Genomic DNA, 18,809 nt, shown 5'->3' with positions numbered 1-18,809 from the left:
TAAGAGAAAAAAAAATCCGTCCTCACCCTCTCCAGAAATATCATATCTCTCCGTCTTCCGTGGTACTTGGTGGCTGAAAGACAAAGAACAAAGAACAAAAGAAGAAAATGTCTGCCTCTCCATTTCGTATATTCAGCCCCTGGATTGTAGTCTCTTTAGTTTGTAGCTTTGGCTGGCAACCAGAGACCTATATCTGGATTGTCCTAGATTTGTTCTATCAATTTGCAATGTGGGAAAGAAATATACTGCTATTGCTTTCCCTTTGGTAGCTTGAATCTGAGGCAAGAAACAGATAACCAATGCAGAAAAGTGGCTATGGCAGGGGTAGGCAACCTTGGCTCTTTTAGGACTCATGGACTTCAACTCCCAGAATTCCTGAGCCAGCTATGCTGAGTCCTAAAAGAGCCAAGGTTGCCTACCTCTGGCTAGGGCAATGGACAGGAAACAGGTCCAAACAGATCCATGGGAGTTCAATAGGTGATGTGGGGTGAGTCACTTGCATAGTTTATACAAAACCCAGTGATGCTGATGATGGGATGTACACTATTTGAGGGGCTGCCACAAAGAAGAGGGGAGTCAAATTACTCTCCAAAGCACCAGAGGGCAGGACAAGAAACAATGGTTGGAAGCTGATCAAAGAGAGAAGCAACCTGGAATTAAGAAGAAACTTCCTGACAGTGAGGACAATTAACCAGTGGAACAGCTTGCCTCCAGAAATCATGGGCGCTCCATCACTGGATGTCTTTAAGAAGAGACTGGACAGTCACTTTTCTGAAATGGTATAGGTTCTCCTGCTCAAGCAGGGGGCTGGACTAGAAGACCTCTAAGGTCCCTTCCAGATCTATTCTATTCTAATCACCTGCTACCAGCGTCAACGTCCCTCCGTCCAGTGCGCTCCCACAGACAGGGCCTCCTAAGGGTTCCGCCATTTGGAGAATGCCGTCTGGTGGCTCCCAGAGGGAGGGCGTTCTCTGTGGGCGCGCCTGACCTATGGAACCGTTTACCGGTTGAGCTCCGGATGGCTCCCGACCTTCGCTCCTTCCGACGCGACCTAAAAACATATCTGTTTGAGCAATCCGGTCTGGTCTGACGGGTTCTGTTGTAATTATTGTTTTAAGGTAACTATCTTCTGCATTTGGGCAAAATTAGGGTTTAATTTGTTTTCAATATCTGTATTTGTGCATTCTGTTATTTATGTCACTGTTCACCGCCCTGAGTCCTTAGGGAGAAGGGCGGTATACAAATCAAATCAAATAAATAAATAAATAAATAAATAAATAAATAAATAAATAAATAAATAAATAAATAAATAAATAAATAAATAATTCTATTCTAATTGTATTCTACTACTGTATTTTGTGGACTTCTTGGTGCTCTCTTGAGCTTGGCTGTTGGCTTGCAGAAGGTTTATTACCCAACTAGGTAACATCATCAGTACTAGGGATTATGGGGTTTGTTAGCTTACCCTGACAGTTCTGGTGGGGATGTGGTTTTCTCCTTGGTAGTTCCTTCATTTGGGTATAGTTTTCTGCTTGATTGCTTGTCTGGTGTTAATCTCCGTTTATCTGGATGTTGTCTGCTGGAGAGGATGTGCTGTAGTCTTGTTTCCTTCTTGATTTTTTTTTATTGTCTCTTTTGGATGGTGTGTAAGTTCATCCCAGATCTGCTCTTATTCTCTTTCCTTTTTTCCATAGTGACAGTGGCTCAGGAACACCCAAGAGCCCCGATGGAGGGCATTCCTCCCTTGATATGAAGTCAGAGGCTTCCTCGAACCCAAGCTCTCCAGAAATCTGTCCCAACAAAGAGAGGTAAAAGCAAGGTGCAATTTTAAACTCATTGGTTGACGGCCTTCAAATGGAGTCACAATTTTTCTGGGATTCAGGTTAGCAACATCCACTAAAAGCTGTGGACTCACCCTTTCACATGTGGGATGATCCATCACTGAGGTTTTCAGGAATTAAGGGAACCTCAAAAACCGTGCAAGCAAACGGTGGAGGTCACAGCTGATATAGTAGAGGAGACTTTTCTGATTCTCGGGATACATCCTGTGCTTGTTTGGAGTCATCTACTGGCTTCAGGATTGGAGGAACAAAGGGACAAACGATATGAACGATGTCTATTTGTGATGTCTTTTCTGTAACTTCTCCTTTCTTTTCCAGTCTGGGTATAATTTGGCTGTGGGATTGTTTTGCTGGTTTTCTTTCTGGAGTGAAAGGAAGATGGTGCTTTTCCTGTTTGTCTTTGCGTGGCCTTGACATTCTTAGCTTTCTAGAAGGCCATGAAAACCTGGGTTTTCTTCCACACATTGAGATTGTTGTGTGTGTGTGGTGTGTGTGTGTGTGTGTGTGTGTGTGTCCTAACATATGTCTGTTTACTATCTTGGTAAACTTTATTTTTAACAGACCCTCAACATTTTTTTCCAGTTGATTCTGAGTATTTATTGGCTTTTCCTATTTTGTCATCCAGAGTTCCATTGGTTAGATAGGTGACCATATGAATTTGTTTAGTAAACAAAAAACCCCTAAGAATGTACTAAAGATATGTGTCTGCCTTAACAAGCAGACTAGATAGGAAACATGACCAGATAAATTAATTCTATTTTACTGTAAAGCTACATTAACAGAATCTTACAAATCTGAAAGTACAAAACTCTAACCCTAATCCTGAAAAACTGGGAGGGAGAATCCTGTCTGAGCCTTTTGCTCCACCCATTATTTAACTGTGGGCTCTGCCCTCTCTTATCTGACCATTTCCTAGGCGGGCAGCATCTCTTTGCCCTGTCTCTCAATTCCCAATCCCACACTATGGAAGAGATTTAAGAAATTTTGCAAGATTTGAAGGTTGAAACAATGACTGCACAAATCCATCCTTCTTCTTAGGAACTCAAATTAAAGCAGCGCCATTGGGCTCTGATTGAAAAGATGTAGTGGCCACCTTCATCCCAGGAGCTAATGTAAATTGATCAAAGCAGAGACCAAAAAGAAAATCTGGAGAAAAACTCACAATCCCATTAAGGTTCCTTAGGTGCACCATGATCAATTCCATGTGCATTATGTGTGGGATCACTGGCTAAAAACAACAAAATAAATAAATGTACAAACAAACTTTTTATCAACACAAACACATACAAATGGATGGATGGATAGCATATTGCTGATGAAGCGGTATACAGGTAATCCTTGTTTAGAGACTGCCTTGTTTAGTGACCACTTGCAGTTACAATAGTAATGGAACTAGGACCAATCCTCCTGCTGAATTCTTCTGTAAGTTTGTAAAGCACAGAAATATGGAAGTCAAATAGTCAGCACATGTGTGGTTTCACTATAGACCTCTTTGCTTAACGGCTAAGTGGCTGGTCCAATTGTGGTCACTAAATGAGGACTAATTCTATGCTTTAAAATATAAGAGTTTTGAATCACAAAATTGGAGAACGGCAGAGGTGGAGCATTTCCTGTGCCTCCTGATTATTACATTTCTGTTTCTCTCTCATTTTCTGCCAGGCCTTTCATTAAACTCAAAGAGAATGGAAAGTCAAATATTTCACGTTCGTCCTCAAGTACCAGCAGTTTCAGCAGCACTGCAGGAGAGAGTGAAAATATGGAAGAATACGAAAGCCTGGTAATGCCTGCTCTTGATTGATCTGAGGTGGCAAAAGTTCCTCAACAAACAACTCTTTTAGCATATTATGTGTTAAAAAAAGTATCTTTCTCCTCAGCTGCCATCAACACAGCTTCATAACTCCTGTTTTCTCTTATGTTTGTCAGGACTGACAAACATATGTTAGTACTGACTAAGACAAGGGTCTCCAAACTTGGCAACTTTAAGACCTGTGGAGAGACGCGGTGGCTCAGTGGGTTAGGACACTGAGCTTGTTGATCAAAAGGTCGGCAGTTTGGCGGGTCAAATCCCGAGTGCCACGTAACAGAGTGAGCACCTGTTACTCATCCCAGCTTCTGCCAACCTAGCAGTTCAAAAGCAGGTAAAAATGCAAGTAGAAAAATAGGGACCACTACGGTGGGAAGGTAACAGCGTTCCGTGCGCCTTTGGCATCTAGTCATGCCGGCCACATGACCACGGAGACGTCCTTGGACAAGCGCTGGCTCTTCGGCTTGAAATGGAGATGAGCACCGGCCCCTAGAGTTGGAAATGACTAGCACGCATGTGCGGGGGAACCTTTACCTTTACCTAAGACTTTTGGACTTCAACTCCCAGAATTCCTCAGCCAGCCAGGGAGTTGAAGTCCACAAGTCTTAAAGTTGCCAAGTTTGGAGATCCTGACTGAAACATCAAACTCCACAAGAAGATTAGGGCTACTTCATTGAGAGTGGCTACACAACACAATCTTGCAAACTTGAGGATGTTTTACCTCCTCCCCTCCTTATACATATGCAGATTAGGGAGGTGTCTACTGAGCTGCTTGCACATCCTTTCTGCTTGTTTTAGCCCTAAAGTCATGTTTTTTTCTCATAGCTTCTCATCACAGATCTAGCCTATCTTTCCCAAGGTCATCTGCCTTTTATTTACTCAGAGCTCTTTCTAAAAGATAGAGGTTTTATTCAAGAATCAGGTTGCATGAGCAGGTATAAGTTATTTTGGTTTAAGTTACAGGTCAGTGTTCTCTCTTTAATTAAGCTATTATATTTACTTTATTAAAAGGGCTATTCTTTCATTTTACTATGCTTATATATCCCTGAATCTTAAAAGGTCACAGCAATTTACAATGCAGTGAGCTAAGAAATGGCAACATTAACATTTCCTTCCTTCCTTCCTTCCTTCCTTCCTTCCTTCCTTCCTTCCTTCCTTCCTTCCTTCCTTCCTTCCTTCCTTCCTTCGGATTGGTTTTAACATCAAGGGAAGGAAGTTGGGATTACTGTAGAGACAAATATTATTTTCACTCATTTTGGTTTATTTTTTGAAAAATGGATTCTGCATACTGCTATGGACTCCTTTAGGGTGGTATACAAAACTGAATAATCTTTCTTTAATTCACAGGGCAGCCAGTCCTCAACTGCATCGCCATATAAACAAGATGTATTTGTTTACAGTCCTTCCCAAAGCATTGAGAATCCAAATTTAGCATCAGCTTCAACCCCTGTTATCATGAGCAGGAGCCCCACTGGTAAGTTTGATTAAACCCTACCTTGAGGGGCTTTGTATGACATTGCTGATGAAGATGACCCTCAAGTAGCATAATCTTTTGGAATAGGAACTTTCTAATCGAATCTATTGCGCTGAGATTTTCCGTGTGGTCACCCATCTAAATATTAGCCAAGCCCATGCCTGCTTAGCTTTCAAGATGGAGATAGTCATGCTTCAAATACAAGCAGGGCCTGATGTATGTATTGCTCTCCACATCAGAATATAGGGCCTTCCAAGTGCCTTTAGGGGACATGGTGGCTCAGTGGGCTAGGACGCTGAGCTTGTCAACCAGAAGGTCGGCAGTTTGGCGGGTCGAATCCCGAGTGTCGCGTAACAGAGTGAGCGCCTGCTACTTGTCCCAGCTTCTGCCAACCTAGCAGTTCAAAAGCACGTAAAAATGCAAGTAGAAAAATAGGGACCACTACAGTGGGAAGGTAACAGCGCTCTGTGCGCCTTTGGCGTCTAGTCATGCCGGCCACATGACCACGGAGACCTCCTCGGACAAGGGCTGGCTCTTTGGCTTTGAAACGGAGATGAGCACCGGCCCCTAGAGTTGGAAACGACTAGCACGCATGTGTGAGGGAACCTTTACCTTTACCTTTAAGTGCCTTTTGCAGCCTGAGTGCTTGCCCCACCCATATATCAAAGCCATCCAGATAATTGAATCTTACTCCCAGATTAACAAAAGACCAGATTCCCTCTATTACAGAGTTGAGGGACAGACAGACTGGCAAACACCATAAATATTCCTCAGGTTATGTCGTGTCTCTGTTTTGCCAAGTGTCAGGATGGTGATCAGGTGCCCAGGCAATTGGTTCTTTAGGATCCAGATAAGCACACCAGTAAATAAAGGGATTTTAAGCTTTATTATTAGCTCAAACAAACAGATTTAAAAGCGTAACATAAAAAGCAGACATACCAAGCAGGATAGCAATAGCACTTAGACTGATATACTGCTCCATAATGCTTTCCAGCCCTGTCTAGGCAGTTTACAGAGCCAGTATATTGCCCCCAACAATCTGGGTCCTCATTTTACCAACCTCAGAAGAATGGAAGGCGGAGTCAACCTTAAGCCGGCCAGGATCGAACTGCTGACAGTGAGCAGTCAGTTAGCCTGCAATGCTGCATTCAAACCACTGCGCCACCATGGTTCAGATAATACCCAAATCACTTATAAAACAGTAGAGATACCCGAAGGGTGGCTAGTTTCATAATACCCTGGGCTAGGTTCTGTGCAAAAGCTTCATACAAACAACAACCCCAAGGTTTTTTTTATCAAAACCAGACACCATGACCTCCTGGCCCTGTTATGGTCAGGAGATTGCAAGACCTGACCTTACTTGGCTGGCTGGCCCATGATTCTGGGATGGGAATCAAAAGTCAAGACACTTTCACAGTAAGAAAAACTTTGCAACTACAGTCCTCGACTTACAACAGTTCATTTAGTAACTGTTCTGAGTTACAGCAGCAGTGGGAAAAAGTGACTTAGGACCATTTTTCACACTTGCAACCATTGCAGCATCTTCCTGGGTCACGTGTTTGAAATTCTGGACGCTTGGCAACTGACTCATATTTATGACAGCTGCAGTGTCCCGGGGTCATGTGACCATCTGTTGTGACCTTCTGACCAAAGTCAATGAGGAATCCAGATTCGCTTAACAACCCTGTTACTAACTTAACAAATACAACAATTCACTTAACAACTATGGCAAAAAAGTTGTAAAATGGGGCAAAACTCACTTAACAAATGTTTCACTTAGCAACATAAATTTTGGGCTCAATTGTGGTCGTAACTCGAGGACTACCTGTTCATGAAGGTTCCTCCCTCTTCGCCTTTATTCAGTAAGCAAGAGTAAAAAAAAAGAAGGTTAGTTCAGAATATGCTCTAAACGTCTAGAATTTTCTTAATACGAAGGAGAAATCAAAATAGGTCACCAGCCTCCTCAAAATAACAATGGTCTTCGTCATTGCCCTTGCAGTCTCTTGCGTTACAGCGTAGCAAATACGTCTTGAATAAATTAATCAACCCACCAGTTTGCTACCACTACCCATCTCTTCCCTGTTGGCTGACACCTGAGATGTTTGTTTGTGTGTGCATGTGTGTGTGTGTTGTGAGAATATCCCAAAAGGGTACGTGACGTTGTATGTGTGTAAACATTGGTGTCGTGATGAACATGTGAATTCATAATCAGAATAACAGAAAAACAGAGTTGGAAGGGACCTTGGAGGTCTTCTAGTCCAACCCTCTTGCTCAGGCAGGAAATCCTATGCCATTTCAGACATTTCATTACTGGAGCTTTCATCTTTTTTTTTGTTTTAATTAATATTGGTTCTGAGTTTTCCAAATAAAAATAAGCTGACTTTTTTTTCCCCTTGTACCGTTCCATCAGATATAAAAAGCAGAAATTCTCCGAGATCAAATCTAAAATTTCGCTTTGATAAACTTAGCCATTCAAGCTCTGGCCCGGTAAGTAACGATGAATGGAACCGTCTTCCTTTAAATCAGAATGTCAGACCGTCAAACCCTCTGAATACAGCCACGTTTCTTGGTTTTGTGATTTATGACACGCTAAACGGGTGGGGAGTTCAACTTTTACTTTGTAACCTTTTGGGGCTGGGGTAACTTTCAGTCTTGGTTCTTCTTTTGTTAACAGAGTTTTGCCTTTCCTAAGATTGACACAGTAGCTGCTTGGTACCTCGAAAATATGCGTTTAAGTTTTTTTTTGTTGTTGTTATCAAAATTATTAATTTTATTGTATTGTTAACATATGCCCTCCTGAAACTCTTATATAATACGAATTAACATACAAAATAAGGTAAAGGTAAAGGTTCCCCCGCACGTGCGTGCTAGTCGTTTCCGACTCTAGGGGCCGGTGCTCATCTCCGTTTCAAAGCCGAAGAGCCAGCGCTTGTCCGAGGACGTCTCCGTGGTCATGTGGCCGGCATGACTAGACGCCAAAGGCGCACGGAATGCTGGAGGGACGCGGTGGCTCAGTGAGTTAGGACGCTGAGCTTGTCGACCAGATGGTCAGCAGTTTGGCGGGTCGAATCCCGAGTGCCGCATAGCAGAGTGAGCGCCTGTTACTCGTCCCAGCTTCTGCCAACCTAGCAGTTCGAAAGCACGTAAAAATGCAAGTAGAAAAATAGGGTGGGAAGGTAACATACAAAATAGTCACCAGTAAATTTACAATTGTACCAGTAAATATTACAGTCTTTAAAAAGCTAATACAATAGCCTAAAATTCAGGTCCGTATGGTATCCAAACTGAGTCTCAGAACTTGTTCTTTCATTCCACCTCAAGTAAAGAATCTGCTGAAAGCCAGTTTACATAGTGAATCTAAGTAAGCTTTTTGTTCCACTCTTCTCTCTGGGGTCTTGGACAATTGGCGTCAGCCAGACCACTGCGCTCACTTCTCCATGGGCCCCCACCACAGCCAACCCAACACCAGCAGTGATAATTTAATGTTTCCTTAACTCAAACATGTTTTTTCAGGGACCATGTAATTACTATCCAAACCCAGAAAAAGGCATGGCTTCTTTATGAGCCGTGGTGGCCTAGTGGTTAGAATGCAGTACTGCAGGCTACTTCTGCTGACTGCCAGCTGCCTGTAGTTCAGCAGTTCGATTCTCACCGGCTCAAGGTTGTCTCAGCCTTCCATCCTTCCGAGGTCGGTAAAATGAGGACCCAGATTGTTGGGGGCAATGTGTTGACTCTGTAAACCTCCTAAAGAGGGCTGTAAAGCTCCATGAAGTGGTATATAAGTCTAAGTGCTATTCCTATTAAGGAGACTTGAACAGATGCAGTCAAGGCTCACCTGTTCCCCCCCCCCCCAAAGCATCTTTCCACCTTGGATCTCATGAACTATCTCAAGTGAGATAATAAAACGGCTCATCACTGGAGCCCTGTTTCCTTTTTTTTAAGCATAGAGAAAAGTAAGAAGCTCATGGAAAGAAAAAGAGTAATGGAGAAAAAAAATCTGGCAGGTTTTGAACTACATTTATAGCGCAAGATCTATAGCCACTGTGCTATTCCAGCATTGGTGGTGAGTTGATCTAAAAGAAGTTTAGAAAAGAACTTAAAGGAAACAAGGCTCTAATAAGGGATTTGTAGCAATTGTTGTGCCTGTGTGTAGGTCAGAAAAGGCAGGGGATTATAGGAATTGGAGTCTGGCTGATGTAGAGGGTCAGGGGAGATTGTAAAAATGCTTATATATTTAACAGAACACGTTTCCTTTGTTTGCAGACACATTAGCTGAAGAATGACCCCTAAGGACCTGTTAAAGGTAACTTTTATATTTAGTCCAGGGTTTATAATAATTTTTAATGCCAAATACTGACAGTAATGATAGACAGGATATTTTTCAGTAGGGAACAAACTTTTTTTAAAATTATGATTATTGTGGGTTTGCGATGGTGGCGAATATCTCTAGCTCGGATGTAGGATGAGGATGGAGGTTCGTTCTCCATGCTTGTGGGTTAGTTTCCGTGGGACAAACATCACATCGATTAAAAACCAGAATACATGAACATCAGTAGGCAGTCAAACGCCACAATCCCAAATCTTTAATTTCTACCCACACTGACACTGAACAGCACCAGTTCAATTGGAGCAATCCAAAAGTCATCAGCCATGATACCACCCGCCACCCGCGTGAGTTCACCGAAGCCTGGCACTCCACAAGCAATTCCATCAACCTACACATCGACCTAAAACCAGCTTACAAACCCCTCAGAATTCAAATCAACTGCACAGCCAACCAACGATGGCACTGATCCTCAACCAAAGCACACAACCTCCCCCCAACCAGCACTTCACCTCCCAGTGACCCTCACCTGACATGACCTCCTCCCCATCACGAGACTCATTACAAGACCCATACTTGACACACCCACCCCTGACCTGTCACAAAACACAGACATGCCCTAAACTCCCCTGAAGATGTTACCTAGCCTGGTAACAAAATGTTTGGAAACCAACCCACAAGCTCAGAGAATGAACCTCTGCCCTCATTATTGTGGGTCTTTGAGAGATGCAAACGGTACAATGATCAGTTATGTTCAATGGGGTAGGAGAGTCAAAAAAAGACAAGATGGTGGTTTTCACTGCAAACAAAGCTCACCTATACAAGAGGAGAAGGGCTTTAATCACAAACCTCATGACTTTTTTGGTGACCACTCTATGAACACAATTTTGCAATGATCTCACTGAAGGGGCAGGATTTGAATGCTTGACCCATTCCCCCCACAACATGTTTGGCCGAGTTGATTTATATATATATTTTTTTAAAAAAACACCAAATACTGTACATTAAATGCTGGTCTCACACAACAGTTTCATAGTTCGATTCAGCAGCAAACTGGCAAATTTCAGTGCAGTGACTTTTTTAAAAAAAATTGCTATTTTGCTGCCAAAAATTTCAGCAGCTGATCCTGAAGGTGATGTTCATTGGGGTTACAGATCCTTTTTGGGGGGGGGATTTTGAATTTCAAAATGGTCGCTAAGTGAACAGTTGTAACTTGAAGACTATCTGCATTTAACTAACCAGGGTTTCAAAGCCCTCCAAAATAAAAATCTTCCATATATGTTCCATTAATGAGTTCCATTGACAGAGCCTATCTGAAAAACCAGTTAGCTATGGTTCTCGAAGCCTCTCTTTAAATGTGTTTTTAAGAATTAAAGGAGGCTATTCTTGATGTGGGTATGGATGACCTCCAAGCCTAATTTTTTTGCCTTCTCCCATCTTTTGCAGGACATTTTTGTTGTGTTTGTTTCATTTTAAACAGGGTGGTAAGGAGGATGTTTGTTTTGAATGACAGCATCCCTCCTTCACACCAAGCTCCATAGCCACCTATGGATTGTCCTCCATCCGAGCCGATCATTCCATAAAACCACAAAAGAATGGATCTTTTCCTACTTGTTCCATGGCAATCATCCATGCTTTATCCCTCTGGAGTGGAAGGATGTCCCACGGAGGAACCAAATTTTGTACCACGTAGACCTGAACTGGCTTCTGTCTTTTTTCATTTGGTAGATCAACGGATTGGTAATGTTTTGCATAGCCATTTAACTTGAGATCATGAGTGCTGCTTTTCTGGGTAAATCTTTGGATGTCAATAATAATAATAATAATAATAATAATAATAATAATAATAATAATAATAATAATAATAATAATAATAATAATAATAATAATAATAATAATAATAATATAGTAATAGGCGCCTTGGGTGCAATCCCAAAACAACTGGAGCACCACTTGAACACCATTGGCATTGACAAATGCCATTAGTCAATTGCAAAAGGCGGCCTTACTAGGAACTGCTTCCTGTGACGATATCTGTAATACCATCAAACATCCACATCTGCCTATTCCAGGTCCTTGGTAAGGACTCGATAGGTAGACAAAAATGCCAAATCCAGTCTGAGCATCTGGCTGACTGTGCGATGATCAATAATAATAATATCAACATCTGTCTATCACAGGTTCCCCGGGAAGGACTCAATATGTGGATAAAAATGCCAGATCCAGCCTGAACATCAGGCTGATGTGTGACAAACCATAATTATAACCCTTCCGTGGATACCCCCTTGTCATAATCATCATCATAATACTTTGCTGTTTGGTGGACTAATTTATTACCTAATTAAGACCCCTGGATTTAAGTGACCTTTTCTTTTTTCTTACGCTATTATTGACGTTAAGACTTTCCACACGAAGTTGGTGCTGAGTCAAGAATGCTCTTCTGACTTTTGAGCATTCTGCTTCCCTGTCATGGAAAAGGAATGGCATTGGGCTTTTGCTTTTAAAAAAAGTGTTGATGGATATCAGAAGGGTGGGGTGGAAGGGACGTGCCCATGCCTTAATTGCAGGGAGCCCTAACAGTGCGTGTGAACATTTGGTCTTTCTCTGTATAGTTCTCACTGGCCTGCAGTCTCCTTGAAAGCTAGTTAAATCCAGAGTGAAAAGGAAGGAGATTTCTGTGCTTGATGGTTTTCTTGTGCACACTTCATTACCCGGCTAGGTAACATCATCAGTGCTTGGAGGAAGTGGCATTTGCTCTTATTTTTATATAGTTGTGTCCTACCCTGTCCTACCCTTGTAGGGCCAGGACAAACCAGCACTATACTAAAATAAGAGCAAACCCCGCTCCCTCCTAGTTTCTGCTAAGTGTTTTTGTGTAATGAAAGACAACGTTTGGGAAACACTGTGTTAGAGGAAAGAGTTGGGGAAAAAAATCAGGCACAAAGAAGGAATGCAGGTCAGCATCACTGGGATTAATAATTTCTCCTGTGCAATGGCCAGTTAGTTTTGGATAGGGAGGAGGAACAGGAATTTAGAGGCTTTGCTACTGCGATTTGGACTTCAGAAACTTCTGATGCTATCCTTACTCTGAGGCTCTTTTGTACATCTGTGCAACATCACGACACACCTATAATAGGGCTTTCATGCTGCCAGCAAAACTCTGCTTGCTTCTTTTTCCTCTCTGCTGGTCCCACTGCTTAGAAATGTTGTCCTGTTGGCTTCTTACATAGGAGACCATTGTTACAGCTTTATAAGCTGAACCTGCAAAAATTTGTCTCCCTGTGGTCATGAATCAAGATGTGCCTTCACCACTAGAACTTGCTGGCGCAATTGTTCTTAAAGGGTTTTTTTGTCATTTTATATTGCACATTTGTCCATTGGATTCAGATCAGACCTCACTTGGATAGTTTGGAAAAATAGCTTGATTTGGCTTGGCATACTTTCAGAGGTCTTATGTCTCAGCACTGCCTCCAAATCTGTAGGCCAAATCAATCATAATAGCAACTGGAGCACCACCTGAACACCTTTGGCATTGACAAAATCACCATCAGTCAATTGCAAAAGGCAGCATTACTGGGAACAGCTTACATCCTACGATGATACCTTTAATACAATCAAACATCCACATCTACCTATCCCAGGTCCTTGGATAAAAATGCCAAATCCAGTCTGAACATCTGGCTGACTGGGCAGAGAACGATAGTGATAAAAACTGGAGCCACCACTTGAACACCTTCGGCATTGACAAAATCACCGTTGGTCAATTGTACCTTTACTTGGCATAGCTTACTTCCTATGGTGATATCTCTAACAATATTTGCCTGTCGTTTGTCCTTGAGAAGGACCCAACAAGTGGATAAAAATGCCAAATACTGTACAGTCTAAACATCTGGCTGGCAGTGTGACAAGTCACATTGTGGGATTTCTGACCCATAACGCACCAGATTTAACTATGGTTGAAAAGAAGAAAGTGTAGTTAATTGACGTGGCAATAGTGGGATAGTAGAAGACAAACAATTGGAGAAAATCACAAAGTAGCAAGAGCTAAAAAAATCCAAGTTGAAAGATTATGGCATAAACTGGTCGTGGTAGTCCCCGTACATCTTGGCACATTCGTTGCCATACCAAAAACCTTGGACAGCACTTAAAAAAAATCTGTGCATTGCCCAATTTCCATCTGTCAATTACAAAAGGCTACACTGTTTTGATGCACGCATATCCTAACACCAATATATTATGACACCCTAGATTCTTGGTACGCACCTAATGCATATAAAGACCAACATCAGCTAAAGAACTGGTAGCTGTAGTTTCACATTTTTGTGTATATAATAATAATTGACACAAATCACCATCTGTCAGTTGCAAAAGGCAGTTTTACTTGGAACAGCTTACATCCTGCACCGATAGCTTTAGTATCATCAAACAACAATGACTGCCTATTCCAGGTCCTTGGAAAGGCTTGATAATTTGACAAGAATGCTGATCTGGCTGACTGTGTGATCAACCATATTAATAATAGCTCACCTTCTGAGTCCATGCCTTTATTTATTTATCTTTAATTCCTTCCTCATCTTTTAGTTCAAAACTGCACTTTGTTAGTTAGATGTCATCCACAGAATCATTAAAAAAGGGGAAAAAATGAAAAGCTTGTTCTTCTTCAAGAGAACACCGCTAATAAAAATGATCAGGACAAGCAGACCCTCAATCTATCAAACAGATGGCCATGTTTTTCACTCAAGAAGAGGGAGATGCCACTTGCTGGAATAGCTTTCATATGATTAAACAACAACATCTGCCTATCCCAGGTCCTTGGGAAGGACTGGATACAGTAGATGAACAAAAAATTCCAAATCTCGTCTCAACAACTGGCTGACTGTGTGATGAACCATAAAAAATAATATTTATTTACTGAAAATCTGATAACTACAAAACAAGATCTTTAATCAGCAGACAAGGCTGCTCAACTTCAGGAATTATCTGTGAAAGTGAGTCAAGCAAACGTTTTGCAGCCAAGTGCTGCAGCTTTTTTTTTTTTTTGGAAAACATCCTTTTTTATTTTTCCTTGGTTGCCACCAAAAAAGGGAATGGGTCTGAAATGTTCAGCTCCATTTTGGTGAAATTTTGGGGTGGATTTGTTTTGGAAAGAGGGGCGTGAAATAAAAAAGGTTCCCCCCCACCCGGAAATTGAGAATATCAATTTAGTTAATTTTTTAAAAAATGCAAAATAAAAAAACAGGCTCAACTTTATGACCCTTGCTGCCTGCCCATAGTCACGTGATCAAAATTCAGGCACGGCAACCAACATGTAGAGGTAATACTCAACGTACAACAGTGCATTTAGTTAACAAAATTACACATCATTGAAAAAAAATGACTTATGACAATTTTTCACACAACCGTTGAGGCATCCCCATGGGTCACTTGATTGAAATTCTGATTCTTGGGAACTGGCTCATATTTACAGCGGTTGCAGTGTCCCGGGGGTCATGTGATCACCTTTTGCGACCTTCTGACAAGCAAAGTCAATGGGGAAGCCAGATTCACTTCACAACTGTGTTTACTAAGTGAGCAACTACGGTGATTCCCTTAACAACTGTGGCAAGAAAGGTCGTAAAGTGGGGCAAAATTCACTTAACAACTGTCTGGCTTAGCAACAGAAATTTTGGGCTCAGTTGTGGTCGTACGTTGAGGACTACCTGTATGTGGCTTTAAATTCTAGAAAGCTTAACATTTTCTACAATTTTAAGGAGTTCCTCAGGTTATAAGAGTACAGCGACTGGCTACAAGGCCCACCCATCCCCTTGTGGACGAACTTGGTTTCACCAAGATGAGGGCAGGTAGCCAGTGTGACAGTGTAACTTCTGAAGCTCACGTTAAACAGAATTCAGAATGCTGACAAAAGTCACAGTCTATAGCCCAGGGGTCTTCAAACCTGGCCCCTTTATGACTTGTGGACTTCAACTCCCAGAATTCCTCAGCCAGGCACGCTGGCTGAGGAATTCTGGGAGTTGAAGTCCACAAGTCATTGAAGGGCCAAGTTTGAAGGCCCCTGCTATAGCCCAAGCCCCTCCCCCACAAGTTTGGCATGGAAAAGGGAGGAGTGAAAAGTGGGGGGGGGATGAGAAAATCAAGGCTAGAAAGCAAGAGATCCCAAATTTAAATCCTGCCTTAGCCATGAAAACCAACTGAGTGAGCTTGGAGCAGCCATTCTCTCTCAGCCCACCACACAAGGTTGTTGTGTGGGACAAATAGGAGGAGGAAGGTATGTTGGATATGTTTGTTGCCTTGAGTTACTTGTAAGAATAATAAAGGTAGGATATAAATTAGTGAGTGAATGAAAATTATAGCATCGCATCTAGTGTAGAGTTGTGTGGCCTTCTATATTTTTAAAATAAACAAAAAAATTTTTTGAGTATGTCAAATTTGAGCTTTCACTAGCTTTCCCCACAAGGGAATGATTCCTGCCATTTGAGGCATCAACTCCATTCTAATTTTTAAGGGTGGTTTTCCCGGAACGCCGCTTTGCTCCTAATCAAGCACCAGAGTCTTGCCTGATAAAGAAATGTTCAGCGTGGTGCTAGAAGTCACAACCCCACAAACACACACGCACACTTAGTTCTCTCAGGCAACTGGTTTTCAAAGATACACTACTTCTGAATCTGGTGATTTACTGTAGAGCTTTTCAACCTTGGCAACTTGCAAACTTCAACTCCCAGAATTCCCTGGCTACGGAATTTTGAAAATTGAAATGCAAACATCTTAAATTGCCAAGGTTGCAATGCTGGGAGCCAGTGATGTAATTTATGAGGGGGGAAAAAATCCACCACTTTAGGGACATACAGAGAATTTTGCACTGATTGATTTTAAGGGATGGTTCTGCATTGAATTGTTTAGCATCCAAGGGAAAAACTATTTTACAAAAAGACAGGAACCTCAGCCATTGCACTCTTCATAACAGGCTCATTAATAATAACAGAATGCTATTTTTGTTGAACAGGAAGAAAAACATAAAGCATGCATCAATACTTTTTATTAAAGTTTTATTTAGCTTTCAGAAATGTAGCATGGTACTGCAAAACATTTAGAAAAATGCTAATTTTTTTGGGAGAGTACCAGAATATATCTTACTCCTCCATTTTGACACAGCGGGGGGGGGGAATTCCCATTATTGTGTCCCTAAAGTTCAATGAGATTGTGAAGACTAGGATTTCGTAAAAACTTAGACTCCGAGGAAATGAAGTATTTTTCTTTGTGTTGAGAAGCAATGCTTCGTAGCAGGTTGCTGATGTATGTTGTACATAATGTATATTTAATTTATTGCTATGGTAGCCTCTTGTATTTGTCATTGTATAAAAAAAATTCTACAGAAGGGTAAAAATGTATATTTTGTTGCTTAAACGTGTCTTTGCAAAATTCATAATTAAAAAAAATATTTTGTGTCAAAAGCTGTCTCTTGGCTTGTTTGCCTCCACCCCACCCCTGGAACCAGTTATGCGTCTTGTTTGGTGGACAATTCCTTATTTTACTGTAGCATGAGGTTCCACAGGCCACTGAGCCAGGCTTCATTCAAAAACCATTAGTTTCAGGATTCCAACATAACCCTCCAAAAAATATTCCTGCCTTATCTTCAAGACATGACAAAAGGAAGATCTTTGTATGTGAACTTTAACACCTTTGCAAGGTGGTGGTGGTGGAAGATGTGGAATCATAGGGCTGGAAGGGACCTTGGAGGTCTTCCAGTCCAACCCCCCTGCTCAATTTGGCCTATTTAGTTTAATAAACAACTCTTTCCAAACAAACAAATGAATAGTAGGTTTAATCAGAAGTCAGTCCTGGCTGAGGTTGAATGACTTCTCTCCCATAGATACAGATTTCATCTCTCAAGTACAGCTAGTCCTTGACTTATTTTATTTTATTTATTTAATTTAATTTAATTTAATTTCTATACCGCCCTTCTCCCGAAGGACTCAGGGCGGTGTACAGGGCAATACAATAAAAATACAATATACAAAAGTTTAAAAAAAATTAAATACTGCAGCCCAAATCCAATAAATTAGTACAATAATATTTAAAATACCCCAAACCCATCAGACCAGGCCGGCTTGTTCAAATAAGTATGTTTTTAGGTCACGTCGGAAGGAGCAAAGGTCGGGAGCCATCCGGAGCTCAACCAGTAAACGGTTCCAAAAGTCTGACGCGCCCACAGAGAACGCCCTCCCCCTGGGGGTCGCCAGTCGACACTCTTTGACCGACGGCACCCTAAGGAGGCCCTCTCTGTGGGAGCGCACTGGATGAAGGGAAGTTGATGCCGGCAGCAGGTGCTCCCGTAAGTAACCTGGACCCATGCCATTTAGAGCTATATAGGTCATTACCAGCACCTTGAATCTTACCCAGAGGGCAACCGGAAGCCAATGCAGCTCGCGGAGTAGAGGTGTTACATGGGAGTATCGGGAAACCCCCACCACTACTCGTGCGGCTGCATTCTGCACCAGCTGAAGCCTCCGAGTAGTCCTCAAGGGCAGCCCCATGTAGAGACCATTGCAGTAGTCCAAACGGGAGGTCATGAGCGCATGAGTGACTGTGCGCAAGGCATCCCGGTCCAGATAGGGCTGCAACAGGCGCACCAGGCGAACCTGGGCGAAGGCCCCCCCTAGTCACAGCTCCTATATGATCTTCCAAAGAGAGCTGTGAGTCTAGGAGGACACCCAAATTGTGAGCCCTATCTACGGGGGGTAATATCTCACCCCCCATGGTTAACGATGGAATAATCTGAATTTCCCGAGACGCCGGCACACACAGCCACTCAGTCTTGTCGGGGTTGAGCCGAAACCTGTTCCTCCCCATCCAGACCTGAACCGCCTCCAGGCAACGGGACATCACATCGAGGGCATCACTGGGGTGGTTTGGGGTAGAAATAAAAGGCTGGGTATCATCAGCATATTGATGATACCCAACCCCAAAACCACGAATGATCTCACCCAGCGGCTTCATATAGATGTTGAACAGGAGAGGCGAGAGGACCGACCCCTGAGGAACTCCACAAATGAGAGGCCTCGAGGACGACCTCTGCCCTCCTGCCAACACCGACTGCCAACGTCCCAGGAGGTAGGAGGAGAACCACCGTAAGACGGTGCCTCCCACTCCCAACCCCTGGAGACGCTGCAGTAAGATACCATGGTCACTTAGCGAACATTCCCACCCCCCCACCCCGGACTATTTATGACCCAGATGCGAAGTTCTGACAGCTGCCCTCCAGTAGTGAGATCATGTGATCTCACTTTTGGGTAAGCTTGGTAACTGGCTCACACTTATGGCTATAAATGTAGAGTCCTGTGGTGATGTGACTGCAATTTACAACATACT

At 42.4% G+C, this 18,809-nt stretch overlaps 1 protein-coding gene across 4 annotated transcripts in view; it reads left to right on the top strand.

Moving 5' to 3' along the window:
* RAP1GAP2 (RAP1 GTPase activating protein 2) overlaps positions 1 to 17,111 on the top strand; it is a 218,446-nt gene extending 201,335 nt beyond the window's left edge. For 3 of the 4 annotated variants that reach the window (XM_081346583.1, XM_081346581.1, XM_081346582.1), the window contains 6 exons: positions 1,695 to 1,808; positions 3,501 to 3,618; positions 4,993 to 5,119; positions 7,530 to 7,606; positions 9,383 to 9,422; positions 10,890 to 17,111. In XM_081346583.1, the coding sequence (XP_081202709.1) occupies positions 1,695 to 1,808; positions 3,501 to 3,618; positions 4,993 to 5,119; positions 7,530 to 7,606; positions 9,383 to 9,391 (445 nt within the window). In that variant the 3' untranslated portion in view covers positions 9,392 to 9,422; positions 10,890 to 17,111. The remainder of the gene's footprint in view (positions 1 to 1,694; positions 1,809 to 3,500; positions 3,619 to 4,992; positions 5,120 to 7,529; positions 7,607 to 9,382; positions 9,423 to 10,889) is intronic. The other variant, XM_081346580.1, reaches the window with a different exon arrangement.
* The last annotated feature ends 1,698 nt before the right edge of the window (positions 17,112 to 18,809 follow it).

This window comes from Vipera berus (genome assembly GCF_964194415.1).
Source record: "Vipera berus genome assembly, chromosome: 1".
Lineage (NCBI taxonomy): Eukaryota > Metazoa > Chordata > Lepidosauria > Squamata > Viperidae > Vipera > Vipera berus.
Note: the sequence above shows the minus strand (reverse complement) of the source record. Positions and strands in the feature narration are given on the sequence as shown.